At 38.4% G+C, this 19,097-nt stretch overlaps 1 protein-coding gene across 3 annotated transcripts in view; it reads left to right on the forward strand.

The window, feature by feature from the left end:
- LOC132977034 (contactin-4-like) overlaps positions 1-19,097 on the forward strand; it is a 163,515-nt gene that overhangs the window by 42,913 nt on the left and 101,505 nt on the right. For all 3 annotated transcript variants that reach the window (XM_061041381.1, XM_061041383.1, XM_061041382.1), the window contains exons 3-4: positions 1,066-1,198; positions 11,399-11,574. In XM_061041381.1, coding sequence (XP_060897364.1) covers positions 1,066-1,198; positions 11,399-11,574 — 309 coding nt within the window. The remainder of the gene's footprint in view (positions 1-1,065; positions 1,199-11,398; positions 11,575-19,097) is intronic.

Genomic DNA, 19,097 nt, shown 5'->3' on the forward strand with positions numbered 1-19,097 from the left:
TGTAGAGCGGGCAGACCATGTACAGAGGCTGCAGTCCTCGACCACTTTAGTTCCTGGCCCTGACGCTGTTTGGTGCATGTCATTTCCCAATCTCTGCTCCCCACATTCCCAGTACATGTATCTCTCAAGCTGTCCTGTCAAATAAAGGCAGGAAGCCCAAATGTATTTGTTTCTTTCTTGCTTTTCTCTCGTGTTCTTTTCACCAATTAAAAAACAAAATAGTTGAGTTCCTTACATGATTTTTAAACTTTAGAAAATGGGTTGAAATAATGAGTTTTTCCAAACTGTCTAAGATCTTCTACTTCTGCTATCCACACTGCTGTTCATTTGAATAATTCTCAACAGGAATGAGCCAAGGCTTCAAATAGGAAACATTCATTTATATCTTTCTTTGATAAATGTCTCTATTTCTTTGATTTGTATAACTCTTTTAATTAATACATCTTTCCATGGAATACAGCTAATTCATATGAAGTAAATAGAATCTCATTGTGGTTGCTTCTGCTTCATAGAAACCATGACAAACAAAATAAAAGCGATTAAGTCTGTGCTTGTTCCTTGTCATCAAAGCATCATTTCTACTTTCCAAAGACATGCACAAGAAGCAGGCTGTGTTAATCGGGCCTTAATGGAGTAACTGAGCCTTCTTTTGTGTTAATAACCACAAAGACTTCTAATCACATGAAGCCGAGTGATTACACCCCGCATGGACACATAATCCCAACATCACCGGGTAAATAAATAAATAAATGATCAAATAAAAGCAGGTTGACAGAAGTAAATGAAGGCATTTTTCACGACCGATGCTCTTTATATATCACGCTCTATATCCTATTACCACCTTAATAGCTGCTGAGGACACGACTCACTTAAAATCATTCTTCTCCCTGCCGCTGTGTCGTGACAGGCAGTCCAAATTGATGTTTTGTCTGCTTGTGGTTTTGCCCTTTTAAACGCTTAAAACGGCATCAACCTGTTTCTGCCGCTGACTAATTGGCTGTTTAACAAACATGCTGGTTGCCACGTTTATATTTATCTGTGGTGTGTCTCCTTGTCGTCCGACAGAAAGAAGCGTCTTGCAGAGTCCCGTGTTCACCAAGCAGCCTGGGAGCATCGTGTATCCTGTGGAGACGGTGGAGAGGAACAGGGAGGTGGTGTTCAGCTGTGAAGCCCAGGGAAGCCCTCCTCCCATGTACCGGTGAGTGTCTGTGTGTGTGTGTGTGTGTGTGTGACTGCGGCGCCTCATCTGTCCCCCTCTGTGCACGTTGTTCCTTCCCATCAATGCTGCTTGTTGTTTTACTACTGACAATATCAAAAGCCTCCAATTTAGGACCACCTGTCTGAAAAAAATGACTCAATCTTCTCTTCCCTCTTCAATTTCTCTCTGTGTGTTGGCAGCACTTCTCTCAGAATAAGCTGTTGGAAAACTGTAATACATGTGAATCATTTAACTGAATGAAGCCCTTTAATACTTTAAAGGACCAATAAGAGCTGCTTAAAAAAGACAATGTACAGTGATAATCAAACTCATTCTATGACCATATTAACGGGAAAATAGAGCGCTGTTTAAAATGTGTTTTTATGCAGCATGTTCAGCCGACTTTATTGAAATTTGACGGTTAAAGTGCAGTATCAAAACTATATTCAGATTTTCCGTTTATTGAAACAATATTTAAATCAGATTGCAAAATGAAAAATTTGTAACAATTTGAAAATGAAAAAAAAAACAATTTTGTTTAGAAGACTAAAGTTGATACCCATTAAGAAATATTCAATTGCAATAAGCTAAACAGCACCAGGATCTATTGAACTAATATGTACATGACAGGAAAATAACAAAGAAAATCTGATTTTATTGCAATTTGGAAACGTTAAAAGACTGTAGTTGACTTTTCATTTTTGCACAATGAACATTCTAAAACAATCAAATTAAAATCCATTGTATCACCGTAGTGTGATTTATATATTGCAAACACAAAATAAAACTCACAATTGATTTTGTGATTTTAAAAAAAATCAAAAAAAAAATCACAGACTTAACCTTCTGTACGTCGTAGTATATAAACAAGTACAATATTCAAATACTGAGAGCTAAACAGCACTCCAGTCTATTGCATTCACATGTTCACATGTCATATGCCTATTAGGTGAACATTTACATCATCAGTAAACATCATGTCATTTCATACTAAATACATGTTCCAACAAACAATTAACGGTAACAAGTAATATTTCTAATAATCAAATCAGGTGTGCACTAATGTTAAGACTTTCTAATCCTACTAATGATACTGCTGCTTATATTTCCACCAGCACCATAACACCTGTCAACTGAAATAAAAACACAAGGGGAATGGTACAAAGGGATAAGTGGCAGTGTGCCAGCTCTGAGTCCTACAGTGAAGCAGGATCAGGACGCCCTCACAGAGCTTGTAGGGTTTGTCGTCTCATTAGTGCGGGATGGACTGACAGGTTTATTGTTGCGTTATCTTTACAGTTACTCATATGCACACTCTGACTCATATGGATGGTTTTTTATTTTTTATTTTTTTTATTTGGAGTAGTTGTCCGACTATTAGCCTTCTGAACACCCCGACAGTACCCACTCGTGTGATTGATGCCTAACTGCTCCCTGCCCTTAATAAAGGAGTATTTTTGTCCAGACTATAGGATGATCTGGTAAGTTTTTTACATTGGGAGTGGAGTTTAAAAAAAAAAAAAAATGTACTTGCAATTGTCCGACATGTTGGCTGCATTCAAGAAAATGAGATTATCAGGGATACTGGTAACAGATGTCTAAATAAGTACAGTAACCACACACCACAAAATCAAGCCAATTAATTGAATGTTATGGAGAATAAGAAAGGGAGATTTAAAAAAATATATTTAATTTATATTGAAATTCATGAGGCATATAGTGTGACAAAAAAAGATGCATTTTCTGATAAACATGCAAAAGGGAATGGAGTGTGTGGCCGTGATTTGTGTCATTATATCGTTATGATATAGGATTTATCATGACATTTAGACTTTAGACTTTACTTTATTTCAGAACATTATGTAGTTCATCTAATGAATGTAGATTAGTTATTGAATGACTGATGACAGGCGTCAAGTAAATCTACAAACATAATACGATAATTGGAAAAAGAGATTTTAAAAAGTGACAACATGTTCTTTTGATTCAGGAGGTTGTAAGGAGTGTGTGAGGTGACGAATGGATGGTGTATGACAAGTGAAAAAAACATGTTGGGAAGTCATCAGTGTGTGTGTAAGAGAGCAAAGACTTAGTGGAAAAAAAGCACAAGATGGATCTCAAATAATTTAGAGGATGCTGATGACAGAAACAACCAAAACAAACACATTCATAATAATTTAAATGAATAATGAGGACTAAAACTAGGTAGACGATAACTAATGATTACAAACAATGATTTATTTTTGTGTTGCAGCCCTGGTAAAACTGAAGCAAAAGACCATCAACAATAAAAAACAGTAATTACAGACAATTACAGATGAAAAATGCAACAGTTCAAACATACTTACAATATACCTACAATATTGCTAATTGTTGCAGTGATCTCACGCAGCGTCGCCGTCAACCTGGCCTGGGCTAATTGGGCCGGTAGCTGGATAAGTGCCAGTTCACTTCCTGAGACATTTAGAGGTTCCACTGAGCAAGGCACAGAACCCCCAACTGCACGGGGGGTCTTTTCTGTGCAGGATCATGTTTGTGCATGTGTGTGAGTTTCGACCTTTGTGTGTGTGTGTAGCATGTTCAACAGCAGAGTAAAAATATTGAATTGAACCTTGGGGATTTATGAACGATTTCTTCTTCTTACTACATATATGTAACTAAAATACAGTTCAGTGTTTATCACCAAGGGGAGCAGGTTTGTCAATTTAACCATAAAAACTGATTCAGAAGTGTGGGATCAGTCTAATATTCCCTTTATATTCCACTAGATTACAGATAAATCTCCTGTCAGACAGAGGGACCCAACAGCCCAGGATAGGAGTGAAGTAATGCTTACCAAAGGTGTTTGGTGTACAGATCCAGATAGAACAAAATACTGTATGTCTAGGAGTATTTTTTTACATCATAAAAAAAATGGTAACAGACCAACTTGAAACTTCCTGTGCCCACTGAAAATGGATATATTGACATAATTTGTCACTAAAGAGATGTTGTTATTGAACTATGTTGTTTTAAAAAGATGTTATACATTTGGTTCCAAAAGTTCACTTGACCCTGACTGACAATTCTTCTTTCCATTTTATCGAAGATAGCGATACAGCTTTATTTAAAGGATCAATATGTAACTCTGACATGAAGCGTTAAAATGGGAACTACAGTGCAAATTATAAACATTAGAGAGAGCTGTCTCCAGCTGCAGGTTCCTCACTAGAGTCGATGTGCATGCAGGTTGGTCTGTCGCGGACACCGAAGCGTTAATGTTTAATCAGCGCTGCATCTGTCTTCAAACCTTTCTGAACTCTAACTTCTCTCCGTTTATAAAAAGCATCTCCAATATTTCTCCTAGTTTGAGCTTATTAGAAACCTGCAGAGGCTTTTTAGGTCGTGTACAATCACTTATATCTGAACCAGTTCGCTTCCCCACTTTCATCGTTGCAACACCTGCTGGTTTGACGTTTGCGTGGCAACCCGAGGGGCGTCCGACAGCTGTGTGGGAGTGCCGTGAAAACCGCCTACCTCCTCTAGTCAAAATAAAAACCAAACATTCAGGACCAGAATCTAAACTTAGAAGGAGAACATACAGGCTGCTGCATTGCTGTCAGAGAATCTAGCACTTAACATTACACGTTTTCCTAACGTCTGATGATAGAGTAAGGTTATTTCATGATTGAATGCAGTAGATATCAAACATATTGCTCCTTCAACAGGTATGATTCTACATATTTTGTACAGTATTGTGTTTGAAGGAGTTATTTAAATGAGGTGTGATGTTGGGGGAGGCATATTTACCTTGACAGCCTTCATGTTGAGCAATAGATTCTACCACTATCATACTTCTTTTCAAAGATGTAGCATTAGATCACGGTTTTATTACTAAAAAATATGACTGAGATGAGTGATGACCTTTAGGCAAATGAATAAAGGTGAAGTCATTTTTATTTTTTCTGTCAGGAAGAAAATGGATTCTTCCGTATGTAAGCTTATTGTAATACAGAAATAGTTTGTGATGTTGTGAAATTTCCACCAGGCTGTCAGAGGTGAGGCTATTTCTGCAACTATACAACATTGGTGTTTGAAGGATTGACTAGAGGGAACTAAGTATAAAACCTTTATCTTTATTTTTATATGGCAATTTAACAGCAATACCATTTAAAAATTATATTATTGTAATTTTAACTTTATTTAAACTCAAACAGCATTTACACCCAGGGAATTGTAACACTAGTGTGATTCTTACTTTAGAGTAGAATTGTTATTTTACTGTTGTTCCTGACAGACTTTTGTTTTAGAAGTCAAATGTGGAGCCGCATGCCAAATCAAAAAGTTTTAGCAGCCCTTCATCAGTGCAATTTGTACAAATATGAAATCAGAGGTAATTAAGGAGTAATGAATTCTCACTTTCCTGGTCTGATTCCAAGTCAGTTGCGAAAACTAAAACCATGTGTCTCACAACATGGATCATATTGTTCTTTTAATCTCAGACAGTTTAATCCACACACTCTACATGACACTTCTGTTCTAAAAGTGGAAACCATGCAGTCCTAATCTGACAAAGCCTGAAGCTGCTCCTGACAGTAAATCAGAATTTTTTCGTGGACTAAAAAAGTGTTTGGAGCATGTACTTTCAAATGTGCTTTTTCCACATTGTAGTCATGAAGTGGAGGAAGTGTCTATTTTCTGTTATATCGCTCTGGGTATTGTCATTGTGTCCTCAGATTCAGCCCTCCTTTTGTCCTGAATGAAACTACTCCCGGATTTGTCCCTTGATGCGGCAACAAGAGAGTCTTGGCTCTGTTGTTTCTAGCTTTAGAAAAGACTTGTTCATCCTCACAAATCAAGCCCAAGCTGATCAGGATCATAGGAATGTATTACATGAGTTCTATTTTGTGGTGGATTTTCATTTCAACCCCCTGCTGGAAATGTGTCTTATCTATTTGTAGCTTAGGACTGCACACTATAAGCTTTGCATGCACAGAGCTCAAACCTCCTTTTTTTCCCTGACAGAGTTCAAAGAGCAGCTGTTTTTCCCGTTTTATTTCCCACTCCCATGGACTATTAGTCTACTGGAAGTATGTTATGTGGTGTTGCAGCATCTCTGGCAAGTAAACTTCAAATCAATCATGTTTGCTCACTGAAATTGCTGGGGTGAGATTTGGAGGGATTGGTGCATTTTATACTGGGGATTGAGCCAGCTTAGAGGATGACCTAATCAGCTGTTTCCTGTCAAGGTCGCTGTGCGGGCCTGTCAGGGCGGCTGCCGCCTCCCAGAGATGTGTTGCCACGAGCAGACAACAGTTAAATCATGTTCAAAGTTCATTAATTGCACGTCACACCGCAGTGAATTGTGACAGGTTGAGCTGCAGTGTTTACATTGGATGCCACAAGAGAAACTATGTGTTCAATACTGTCAGCACAACTAAACAATAAAACTAGAGAGAAGTTACAATTAGGGTATTTTGTTTTTCTTCTTCAAAGAGGAGAAAACGGGTTGCAGCATAAATAAATCCAACTCCAAGCTCTGGTGTCAATGGATACAGTTATTATGAATGAATACATAAACATGTTTCAGCACACCAGCCGTTATTAGAGCTGGTGAAACATAATGTAGAAATAATTTACAAAGGAGATTAAGGCTGCTGGGAGGATGACGCTTTACGGCATACTCGGTATGGTTTGGACAAGCAGACCGAGCACAAAAGTAGGGCTTATTTCCTACGTCCGACATAGCTACAACCAACTTAATGAGTTACATTTACACAAAGTGCACGAAGCCCCAGTGAGACAATCTTGGCTGCGTCCGGTCTTATCATGCCGTCCATGTGAATGTGAACGTAAGACATGAATATGAAAGAAAAGTGAAAGTAAAATAGTTCAAATGTAACATTACCACTGCAAAGATGAATAACACAAACACCCCACCAATGCATCCGATATGATGCGATCATTAGTTTAAATAGATAATCTGCTTGGTCTCTGCTGCCTGCTTTTTTTTTTTAGGTGGATGAAGTTCCATAGGAGGCTGTGTAGAGCCAAGGAAACACTTCTTATGTCCCGACATCCTGTTTTCCGATGAAATCACGTCTGCCCACGTTTTTTAAAAGGCCCTCGCGTCCACCCTGCGCCGCTGTCTCCAAGTTGAGAGTCTTTCTGATCACAAACGATCACCCTACAAGGTTTATTAAGGAAATGAATTATCGCCTATATCACTGTTTATTTCAAATGCATTATTAGACATAATGAGAGAGAAAAGTTGTTAAAAAAAAAAAGATCAATCAGCAGGGACAGCGTTAGGTGACAGTCTGACACATGCTGTGTGAGGGGTGAGCTCTTTCATTTAAACAGGGCTTGTCAGCTAAAAGAAAACCTTTCAATCAGCTCCTTAAGAGTGTGTGATCACAGGTGTCTCTCTCCCTCGTTTTAACGCCTTTTCAATGATCATGCTGTAAACAAGACGCGCTGCCATCCTGTTTTCCTATTGACAATTGACATATTGACATTTTCCTTTTGACAATTAGTTTTTCCGTTGGTGTGGCATCAGCACTTTACTTTAGCCAAGCTTTCTGTCCATCAACAAAACATTTCACCATAACAAACGATTCAGCTGCACCAAAAACAGAGACTAACTGAGAGACTTTCTTACAAGTCATGAAGTTACATTTTGACTTTGAGGCCCTATCCTCAGAAACACTCCACTCCAGTGGAGTCTATCCCTTTGTGGTAAATTCATCGTGCGGCCTTGTCTCTCTCTGCAGTTATTCATTTATTGTACCACTTACATTCCTGGAGGAGTTTCGTTGTGATGCCTGGATACAGCTTTTCTCTGTTTCAGTTGTTTTCTCAGTTTGTGAGTTTTTGACCCGGCGTTGTTTGAGTATTGGCCGTTAATGTATTTGTTATGACCATTTGTAATGTTGTGTTTCATTTGCAGCATGTTTAATATGTTGTCATTGTTTGGGATTACTGTGTGTGTTATTGAAATTCAAAGTCAAAGTCAAAGTCAAAGTCAACTTTATTGTCAATTTCAAAATATGCCAGACATACAGTGGAATCGAAATTGCGTTTGTCTCCGACCCGCGGTGCAATACAACCAAAATAAGGTAAAATAAGAGAAGGTAAAATAGATAAAATAAAATGAGGTAAAAATAAGATAAATAATATTTACAGTAATACATTCTAAATTGTGCAAAAGGTACAAAATGGTAAATAAAATAAAATAAAATTTAAAGAAAAAGTAAACTTGTGCAATATGTGCAATGTGCAGTAAACTGAGTGTACTCTTGAATAGTTCGCTTCAGAGTTATTAGTCCAGAGTTTTTGGTGGCAAACGGGAGGGGGTTTCAACGTCCAGTGTTCGTGGGGGCAGAGGGGGGGGAAGGAAGAGAGGGGAGAGAGTTAAGCTTCCTGACAGCTTGGTGGAAGAAGCTGTTTCCCAGTCTGGTGGAGCCGGCTCCCCGATGGCAGGAGGCTGAAGAGGCTGTGTGAGGGGTGGGTGGGGTCACGCACAATGCTGGTTGCTTTGCGGGTGAGGCGGGTACCGTAGAGTTGAATGGTTTATGAAACTACAAACTTTTTGGTATTGGAAAATCTTTCGGCAATTGCAGCTTTTTTCGTCCTAAGTGGCCTCCCTATAAAACATGGCTAATTTTCACTGAGGACTGCCCTCTGTCAATAACTTCATTACAAGGTAGTTCATTGTATATTAAGGTGCTTTAAATTGATTTATGCCGTACTTTTTATTTTCATTTTGTTATAATGTACTACATGCAGACTTTATTTGGGTTTTGAATCAAACAAAAAAGATGACATCATGAGGTGTGACTTTACGAAGTAGTAGTACATGGTAGTATTCTTTTTTTTCAAGGAAATGAAAGCACCAGGCTTAAGAAAAGGAACAGACCTCCTAACATTCACAGCCTCATAAGCCAGATGGCGTGGTATTATGCCTCTGTGTACACAGCCTGTTGTTACATGATTACATAAAGCATGTGCCTAACAAATGGAACTGCTGTTGTGGCCTGTTTGCCAGCATAAATCATTGTAAATAGAATTATTAAATCATCTAGTTTATGACTGTTTGATGTAATCTGTTGCTCCATTCTTCCTACAGAGGAGGATACTCCATGACACAGTCATGGGTTTTAATTTTTTCCGCTCATGCTGCTTTTTTTATCACCGGTCCCCGAGTGGTCTTTATCTGTGGTGAGAGTGTCGAGGGAATTAGAGGATGTGTCGCTGAACAACTTTAAAGTTGTTTCTAAATTGCTTAAAGCAACAGGAACTGTCATAGGGCTTTTAACTTGTTACAGAAGATAACTTGCAGCTTTGGGTGGGCAATTATCCTTAACTATCACTGTGTGTTAATTAGCACACACGTTTAAAATTTGGTACATTTTTGGAATTTTTCAATATCTTCCCCAAACATGGAAAAGTCTCCCCTCTCATGAGCGATGATTAAATACACAGACGCCGCTAAATATGTGTGAGACTCTCAGCAATCCAGTTTAATGTCTTAATCAGACACAGATAAAATCACCAAATTCACAACTGTGTTTTGCAACACTTTGTTTTCAAGCTTCGCCCTTTGGAACTTTTTCAATATGGATACAATGCCAAGCCTCAGCGAGCAATTATAACTGTGAAAAGGCTGCTTTCATTTTGATTGGATCCCTTTTCAGAAAGTGAACGAGCAACTATCTGGGCCCTGATACTGCGGTCCGTGGCATCACTCTCCTCTTTGTCCGCTCTGCCCTTTTCATGGGTTGAAGGTGTTTCTTGGCAGTAAAATATTTGTGTTGATTTCAGTGTGCTTCGCTTCAGCTGCAAATGAATCTCTTCTGTAATCCTACGAGACCGCAGCCACCACCACCACCACCCCCCAGGCTCTATATTGTGTGTAGTAATAAGGCTCTAGAGAGCATGCACTTACTTATGACTGAACTGGAGAAGAGCCATGAAAGACCATTGTGCTACAAATTTTGTCTATTAAAGGAAAAGAGTCTATCGAGGCGCTTTTTGAGTGCTGCAGTGCCAGACCAACAAATATTGTACTGATTACGGAAGACTCAGTCTGAGGTTGCTTTTGATATAGTCAGTTCTACATGTGTGTTATATATTATGTGATGACCTCAGTAGTCACTTTTTGTTGATGTCCGCAAGAAAATGAGCGTATTCCAAAGAAGAAATCATACCATAAATGATAGCATGAAAATACTATAATAATGATGCAACACCATTGTCAATGTTTTCTCAAAAGGATCTTGTGCCTCAAAGGGACCAAACTGGCACAAGGAAGAGACAGAGCAGGGCACAAAACAGCTTTGCAGAACTTCTGTCTACTGTACAAAGGGGCTTTAGCAAATCCCTTTTTTTTTTTCACTCCAAAGCTGCTTTCTTTTACAACTGAAACAATACACCGTTTCCCCAGGTGAACCTGAAATCATTCAGGGAAAATAGAAAACTCAAGCAAAAGGAATTATAGAACTTCTTGTCAAAGAAATAATCAACCACTTAATCACCTTGGGCCCTAATCAAATCCGCATTGTCCATTTCCCATTGAGGTATGAAATGCTCATTTAATGCTTTTCCATCTCTGCAGAAACTATTATTGCTTTGATGGTTATACAGCCTTGAAAACCAATAGCAGCATCCAAGCTCTTTTCTACCCAGGCTAGAGAAAGTTATGGCTGAGATCTATTTTGTAATTGTGACTGATTTTACTCTCAAGTGTGTTTATTCTAATAAGGTGCATCTGTTTGGAAAGATTGGAAAGTCTGTTGCCTTTTAAGTGAATTACACCCTTTGTTGATCACCCCTTACCCCAATGATTATCATTTGGACTACTCCAGAATGCACAAGTGTGAAGGTGAGGTTGCAGGCATTTGTTTTAATTGTCGCTACACAATGATTAAGCAGCATTTTCATGCCATTTGACTGGGGTCTGGCAAGACGGATGGCCTGCAATGCTATCTATTCTCAGCGAGTCAAGTTCTTGGCACCACAGTGGTTCACTGCTGCTTAGATTAACACAAAGCTGGAGGGCATGCTTTCTGGGCTCTCTCCATCGTCTATTTCGGTAGAAAAACAATTACATGTTCCAGTCACGTTCTTTATGTTGCAGTTTGGAATTCTTCCACCATCCCAGTACCACACTAAATAATACTTAATTTGTTAATTTACATGTTAATTTCTCTTTTTTTTTAGATGGAAACTGAATGGCACAGAAATCAGTCCCAAATCTGGATCTCAATACAGCCTTTCTGGAGGCAACCTCAGAATCAGCCATCTGAACAAAGACCAAGATGCTGGAACGTATCAGTGCCTCGCCTCCAACTCTTTCGGGACCATCGTCAGCCGAGAGGCCAGTCTAACCTTTGCATGTGAGTCTCCAATTTTCTGTCTTTCTCCGAGCAAACTTCTGTGGCTTCTGAGCTTCCGTTGAAAAGAAAATACACAGGAAAGAAGATGTGCCAGTGGCACTCCAGATAATACAGTGGGTTTAACTTGATGAACTGATGAACAAAAAAACATTTCTCTGGGGAAATATCAAGTCCCCGTGTGTGCTGACTTGAGTTGACTTTAAGTCATCACTACAAATCAAACTCAAACATAAAAGTACAAGGTAGGCTAAATATTAGGACTTGCCATAGGCCTGCTTTCCACAAGTGCTACAAGAATAAGTGGTAGGAGTGCTTCTTACTGAAGGCTGACATGTCAAAATATTTATTTTAATGTTTCAAATGATAAAGGTAAAACATTTTGACAAGTGAAAGGGGTTTCTGATGGACCATCAGAGAGTTTTCACTAAAATCTGCTGCTCCTTCTGGCTCACAACTGCATACTGTAGGTTTGGTTTGCTTTCACTTCTCTCATAGTGTCATTTATGGCAGCTTTTTGACAGCTCCTTTCCCTCAAAAATACATGGAACACAACTGCTCAGCAGGCCTTCAAGGTAAACAAACTAGCTGGTGAGCACAGTGAAGCAGTTTGCAGCTAAATACACATATTTCATTTGTACAGTGTGGTTCTCCAACTTTTTCTGTCATGCGCCCCATTGGAGGTGGAACATTTTCCATGCCCCCCACCAACCCACCAGAATAGTAGACTAAAATCCCATTTAATGCCATTAAAAAGACCCTATTAGCTGTTTAATAGTTGGTACCATCAGGTAATACGATCACGAAACGTATCGCTATACATATTGTACATATTGTACTGTGACCCATGTATCCTAACACATATCTTATTGTGAGGTTCTTGCCAATACCAAGCCCTATTGTTAAAAGTACACTATGTAGTTTAGTAAAGACATTTGAAAGTTGGAGAAATGTACAGATTCTGTGGTATATGTTCATAACACAAACTGTCCTCAGAGGAAAATTTGGTCCCTGTAACACTGTCGAACACATTGAAGATAAAATGCTACGCGAGAAGTTATGGTTGGGCGCCCGCAACAGTGAAACAGTAACTCTCCTGGTAGCTTTTTAGGTCTAAACAGTGTTCCAGGGACCCATTTTTTTCTTTGAGTTAAGTTTAGAGTTTGAGTTTGTGAGTTTAGAAAATATAGCATAGAATTGTTTCACTTCTCCAACTTTCAAGTTTCACCACCAAAACTCCAATGTGCACCTTTAACAATTCTTTATTTTTTTTCTTCTTTTTTTGAAATAAAAACTCACTCAAAAAGTGTTCATTAAGCAGAACAGCTAATTTGTTGTCTTATAATATATAAATCATTGTTGCGGCTACTTTGTACTGCTGGTTAGATTGATCAATTACAGTCAATGTTTGAACAGAAAATCTCTGTCCTAAATGATGAATAAGTTATTAGCCTTAACAGGTAAATGTAGTTGAGTTAAAGTCTCTATATCTTCTTTGTTCCGCAATGAAGAAATTGCATTAAATAGAAATGTCAAAGTGAAAGAAGTATCTTGTACTCATAGAATCCATTGATGCAGTTCAACCATGTCTTTATTTAAAGAAGGTATCAGCTCACCTTTGTAGAAGGGGTTCTTAAAATATGAAATCTGATATTTGTTGCTGGGATGGCATATGCTAACTAAATTATTGGCTTCCAAGATTAGCTTAGCTTGGCTGTATTAAGTTAACTCAACATGCATTATTTACAGCAACTGCAAAGAACAAATAAACACCATAAAAAAGGGGTTATTCCATAATGCACAGTCAGCACTTAAAGTATGCAGAGTGATGCTTTTTTAATGCCTGTATTTACCGATATCTGCCCATCATAATGATGGGCTGTTTGACTGATCTTGATGAGTCTATCTGACAGCCTCTGGACTCAATATTCCTAAAGCAGAAGAAAGTCAATAATTGCCTACTGCTGTGCCAGTTATCAGACAGGCATAAATGATGACATTAACAGCAAGTGAGTGATGGCTTGTTCAGATTAGATTCTGAGGTTAAGCATTCGGGGACACGGCCACCAATATATCTGAGTTTGGTCCACAAGACCAGAGAGAAGTCAATCAGATTCTGCTTGTGGATTTCTTCGATGACAGAATGACAGTTCCATCAGTGGTAGGGCTCTGACCTTACCGACTTTCAGTTGTTGTCATACAGTCAGGGTGTGCATGTAAGGTCGAGCGTTACACATCTTTTTTTTCTTTTCCTTTTTTTTACAAATCAAGATTTTACTTTCACTTTACTTTCATGTTCTAAATAAAAACATTTCATTGAGTTTACTATTGCTTAATATTTCAAAGGGCAAATATGGGAGCGTATCATACACTTTTTATAGATTTGACATGATAAATTACACCAGTGTTTGTGTGCTTGGAGATATGGCAGACAAATTCTGCTGCTCCAGCTGGTGCAAACTGTAGGTGCAAATGGTATTTTTGACACCTATCCCATTTCCCTCATGGAAAGACTGTGACCTTTCAGTGGTAATTAATTTTATGAATATTTGACTCTGATTTTGACACAAGACAGACTTTGAGCCCGCTCACACCTCTAATAAGCGCAGTGGCACTTACAGCTGTCGGAGCCAAATTGGGTGCAATCATTCCCCACTATAAAACGAACATCTGCTTCACCTGAAAGGTCAAAAATCAAGAAATGTATGGACAGGTCTATTTTTGCAACTGTCTTGATCAAATGTTACTCCTGTAATTCAAGTCAGATTCATGTCTATAACACATTTAAAAGAAAATGATTTTACCTAATGGCATTGCTGATATAGTCAAAAGAAAAGCCGGTTAACAATCTGTAAAATGATGCATATCCCCAGGCAGAGACCCAAAACCAATCCGATAGTAACAATTGAACAGTTTTGGGCATGCTACTTATGAGGTGTATTAAGTTAAGTCAAGTCAAGTCAAGTCAAATTTATTTATAAAGCACATTTAAAAACAGCTACAGCTGACCAAAGTGCTGTACAATACATTAAAAAAGAAAAAACAACTTCAGATCACAACGTCCACAAGAGAGAAATATATATATATGTATACATATATACAAATAAAAAGAAAGAATATATAAAGAAAGCAACAAAGGAACCTGAAAGAAATGGTCTATTCAGGACCAGGGGACTCAAATGCTAAAATATAAAAGTATGTCTTGAGACGGGACTTAAAAGAGTCAACAGAGGGTGCAGACCTGATTGAATGAGGGAGGCTGTTCCACAGTTTAAGGGCTTTTACTGAAAAGGCCCTATTTCCCTTTAGCTTGAGCCGTGAGCAGGGAACAGCCAGGAAGTTAAGCTGCTATAGTCACTGTACAGAAAATGACATTACATTACAATAAAGCTACCCCCTAGAGAAACGTAGCAAGCTAAGCTACAGCAACCCAGCAAAAGTAACATGCTACCTCTAAGCTATTTTAATTGATCACGCATATTTATTATTATTATTCCCTTGTGATTGAGGTAGTTGAACAACAGTTTTTACTCAAATTAATGCATTTGGTTTAACATACTAGTCACATAATATGCTGAAATGTTTTAATGACGTCATTGAAACATTTCAATGGTCCAAGAACCTGGACCATGAAATGGTCTAAAAAGTGCATTAAGTGGTCAGAAGACAAGAAAATACGCTACAAGCTTGAATCCATGGACCCTTCAATAAATAAAATATATATTCAAAGTTTCCTTCAAACAGGAGGTGGCTCCTCACAGGCTCATCTTGTCCCTTAATACAGTATATCCAACTTCTCTACTGTTTTCATATTGTGCTCCTCCTACCTCCTTTATGCTGCAAAGTTAACTGTTGAAATTTGCCAGCTGGTGTTTGCAGACTACACTGGTGATGGTTAACTGAATAGGGGTTGGTAATGTTAGCTTGTTCGTGAATCATTTGCATGTGTGGTCCCCAGTACGTGCACTCGCATATCTCTTCCAGGGACGAGGGCATCAAGGATTAGACAGTGACATCAGCGTCATATGGAAGTAGATTGTCAGCTACCAATTCAAGTCCAGGTACTGATGGCGCTTCTACTCATCCTTAACAGTGTGATTTCAGATAGTAAAGGAGCGCTGCACTGCAACTTTGTTGTGGGGGAAAATGTAGCTTGTGTGGACGCTACTGCACTACCTGATCAATAAAACAGCTAAGCTACTGAAAAGGTGTCTGATTCTGAAAACAGCGACACCACAACATCTCTACTGAAAAATACAGTGAAACTTCTAACAGCGCTATTTGTAGTGTTGTTACTGCCCAACACTGCAATTTAAGTACACTTGAAAAACCTACACTTACCCCCACCTTGAGCTGGGTTTTAAACAACTTACATTAAGAATGGACTAGATCTTGGTATGATGAGGATCTTGATATGATGAGGATCTTGGTGTGATGAGGGTATTGATATGATGAGGATCTTGGTATGATGAGGGTATTGATATGATGAGGATCTTGGTGTGATGAGGATCTTGATATGATGAAGATCTTGGTGTGATGAGGATCTTGGTATGATGAGGGTATTGATATGATGAGGATGTTGATATGATGAGGATCTTGATATGATGAGGATCTTGGTGTGATGAGGATCTTGATATGATGAGGATCTTGGTGTGATGAGGATCTTGGTATGATGAGGATCTTGATATGATGAGGATCTTGGTGTGATGAGGATCTTGGTGTGATGAGGATCTTGGTGTGATGAGGATCTTGGAATAATGAGAAGGTTTCAACATCTGTTCACTGTTGGAAAATGCAGTTTCTTTCCACACAGTTGACCTTTTCCTCAAGTTTAAATTTAGATTAAAAACCCTTTTTTTCCAAATGGTTCTACAAAGGATGACAAGAGGCATAGCTTCCCACACAGACAGAATTCAGGAGGGTGTAAAGAGCACCACCTCAGTTTTTAGTTAATTAAGCACCAAGATATTCTTGAAACATTCAAATGGCTGTAAGCTGTAAGGATTGATTGGATGTGGAATTTAATAAGAAAAATATCAAGAGAATCATCATTAAAATAACAGAAGGAGATGCCAAACATCCAAATTAAAGGATCCAATGCAGACATATACAGAGAGAGGATAGCAGCCAGAATGAAACCCCACAGGTAAAGGGGGCTGATTAGGTAGAAGCATTTGTCACATTAGCATAAAAAATGAGGTTTTCCAGGTGTGCCTTAAATCGTTTTAATGCTGATTCCTGGATCCCCACCCATTGTTCAAGTCTGCAATAAGAGGCTTATGATGGACCATATCAAATCCTGCACCACTAAGACTATTAAAATGATACAGTCCCTGTTCTCTGCTGCTTATAACAAATCATTATTAACTTTTTAAAGAGCTGGGTGATTGCTTTGAGGTTTCCTCGAACCAAATTGAAAGCTTCAAATAATTAATTCTAGCTTAAAAGGGCTGGAGCTGCTTGTGAAAAAAAAAAACAATCTTTTCCAAAATTTAACACAAAAATGTTGGAAGGGATCTGACAGTAATTGTCCTAGTTAGATTGTCTAAGGAGCAAAGAACCACTGTGTGCATTATACAAAGAAAAAGCAACTGGTGGAAAAGCAACATTTTATGACAGGCAGCAGGGAGCTCAGGCCAACAATATCAAACACCTCCTTTACTAGGAATGATTGAATGCAGTCCGAAGGGCATGTTGTGAGTTAAAATGACAAAGTGCTTCCCACAGAAAGGAAAGAGACACAGGTTCAAACTGATTACGAACACACAGAGCTGCAGAAGTAACAGGCGCCAAAGAAGACGGCCAGTTCTGCCTGCCTCCTTATATCAAGCTTGTCAACAGAGAAGCTGTGGAAATTCTCACAAGTTAATATGAAGGATTTGGTAGAAGAATCACTCGATAGGTTAAACTCTGGATTTTTGGTCAATGGCATTTTCTTCTGCTGGTCAGTCCAATACGTTTTTGATGTGCTTCATGGTAAACTGTGACGAGGGTCTTAATGAGGAAAGAAGCATCTGACAGTTAGCATCAAAAGAACTGGCGCATTAATTGATTAAAGCTTCAAGGGGTGGGGGGAATTATGTGATAGGATGTATTTATTCACTGGTCTCATTATTGGTAAATGGAATTAAGCTTGTATGGCGCATTTCTAGTCTTCTGAATACTCAAAGCACTTTTACACCGCAGGGCACATCTACCCATTTACACACTGATGACTGAGGTTTCTATGTAAAGAGTCCATCAGAAGAAATGAATCCCATTCATACACATTCATATGTCGCCGATCAAGCAGCAGTAGCAAATTGTCTTGCCCAAGGACGCATCGGACATCTAGCTGCAGAAGCTGGGGATCAAACCCTCAACCGACCGGTTAGGAGATAACCGACTCTACCAACTGAGCCACAGCTGCCGCATCATTGGGGGGGTGGAGAGGAATTGTTTTTGTTTGTTTTTACCTTTTTGATATCTACAGCATTTACATATTGATGTATTTCCATAGTTATGGGGAAAAGGCTTGGCTTGGTTTTGGTGATTTGTCTTTCTGTTTAAAACCAACCATAACCAACAACCTTGCATTGTTTCTAAAAACTTAAAGAACTTAAAGAGTTATTTTTAATAGTAAACATGAACATAGAGACTGTACTTTTTACATTTTCAGTCCATCACAAATGTTAGCCCTAAAGCGTCCATAAAATAAAGCCCCCCCCCCCCCCCCCAATACATTCAACACTTTTGTAAATGTTAGTAGTTGTTTGCATAAAAACTAAACTGGTAAGCGATAATGACATCTTTATTAAATAACTGGAGTATATGTATGTTAACTTGTAATTTGCCTTAAAATTAAAATATTTTGTGGAAACATTTTGATTTGGGCTGTGAGTCACAGACAAGGTTGGAAAGTTAGAGACAATCAGATCAGTTATTTTTGTCTTTTGTTCGTCTTTGTGTGAAAAAAAAATACTGGTTAGATCTTAAAATAGATTAACAAGATTTACATAATCTGCAGTCATAGTGTTGCTCTAGCCTAAAGTTCAGACAAGGAAAGTGTAACTGATCTCGGCAGCAAAAAAAGAACGTGATCACATCCATGCCTCAGCTACTTGTGTAAAGATGTAATAAGTCTGTAAGCTGGGTTTTATTGTGAATACATTCTGAACTTAAAATTCTTAAAGAAAGTAAGAATCAAATCATTTATATTTGTTTTGTCCTTTTAATGATATAAGAGAGAAAGGACGGATTACCTATTTTGATAGATTCACTGTAAATCGTTCTAGTGAATAATTATTTAATGTCAGAGGCAGGTGAACCATGTCTTTTTCACATTTAATGGATCGTTTTCTGGTCCCCCTTTTTACATAGCTCTCTCACCACTAAATGTTTAATCTGTAACAGCGAAGATACAATTGACAGCAATGAAAGATCTGTAGTCTTTGGTTGTGTATTATATCTAACATGTACAGAATAGCGCCGATGTGTGTCTGTAATTACTCAAAGGGAGTCTTCTCTGTGTTTGAGTGAATCATTCT

This window comes from Labrus mixtus, chromosome 7 (genome assembly GCF_963584025.1).
Source record: "Labrus mixtus chromosome 7, fLabMix1.1, whole genome shotgun sequence".
NCBI classification, from domain to species: domain Eukaryota; kingdom Metazoa; phylum Chordata; class Actinopteri; order Labriformes; family Labridae; genus Labrus; species Labrus mixtus.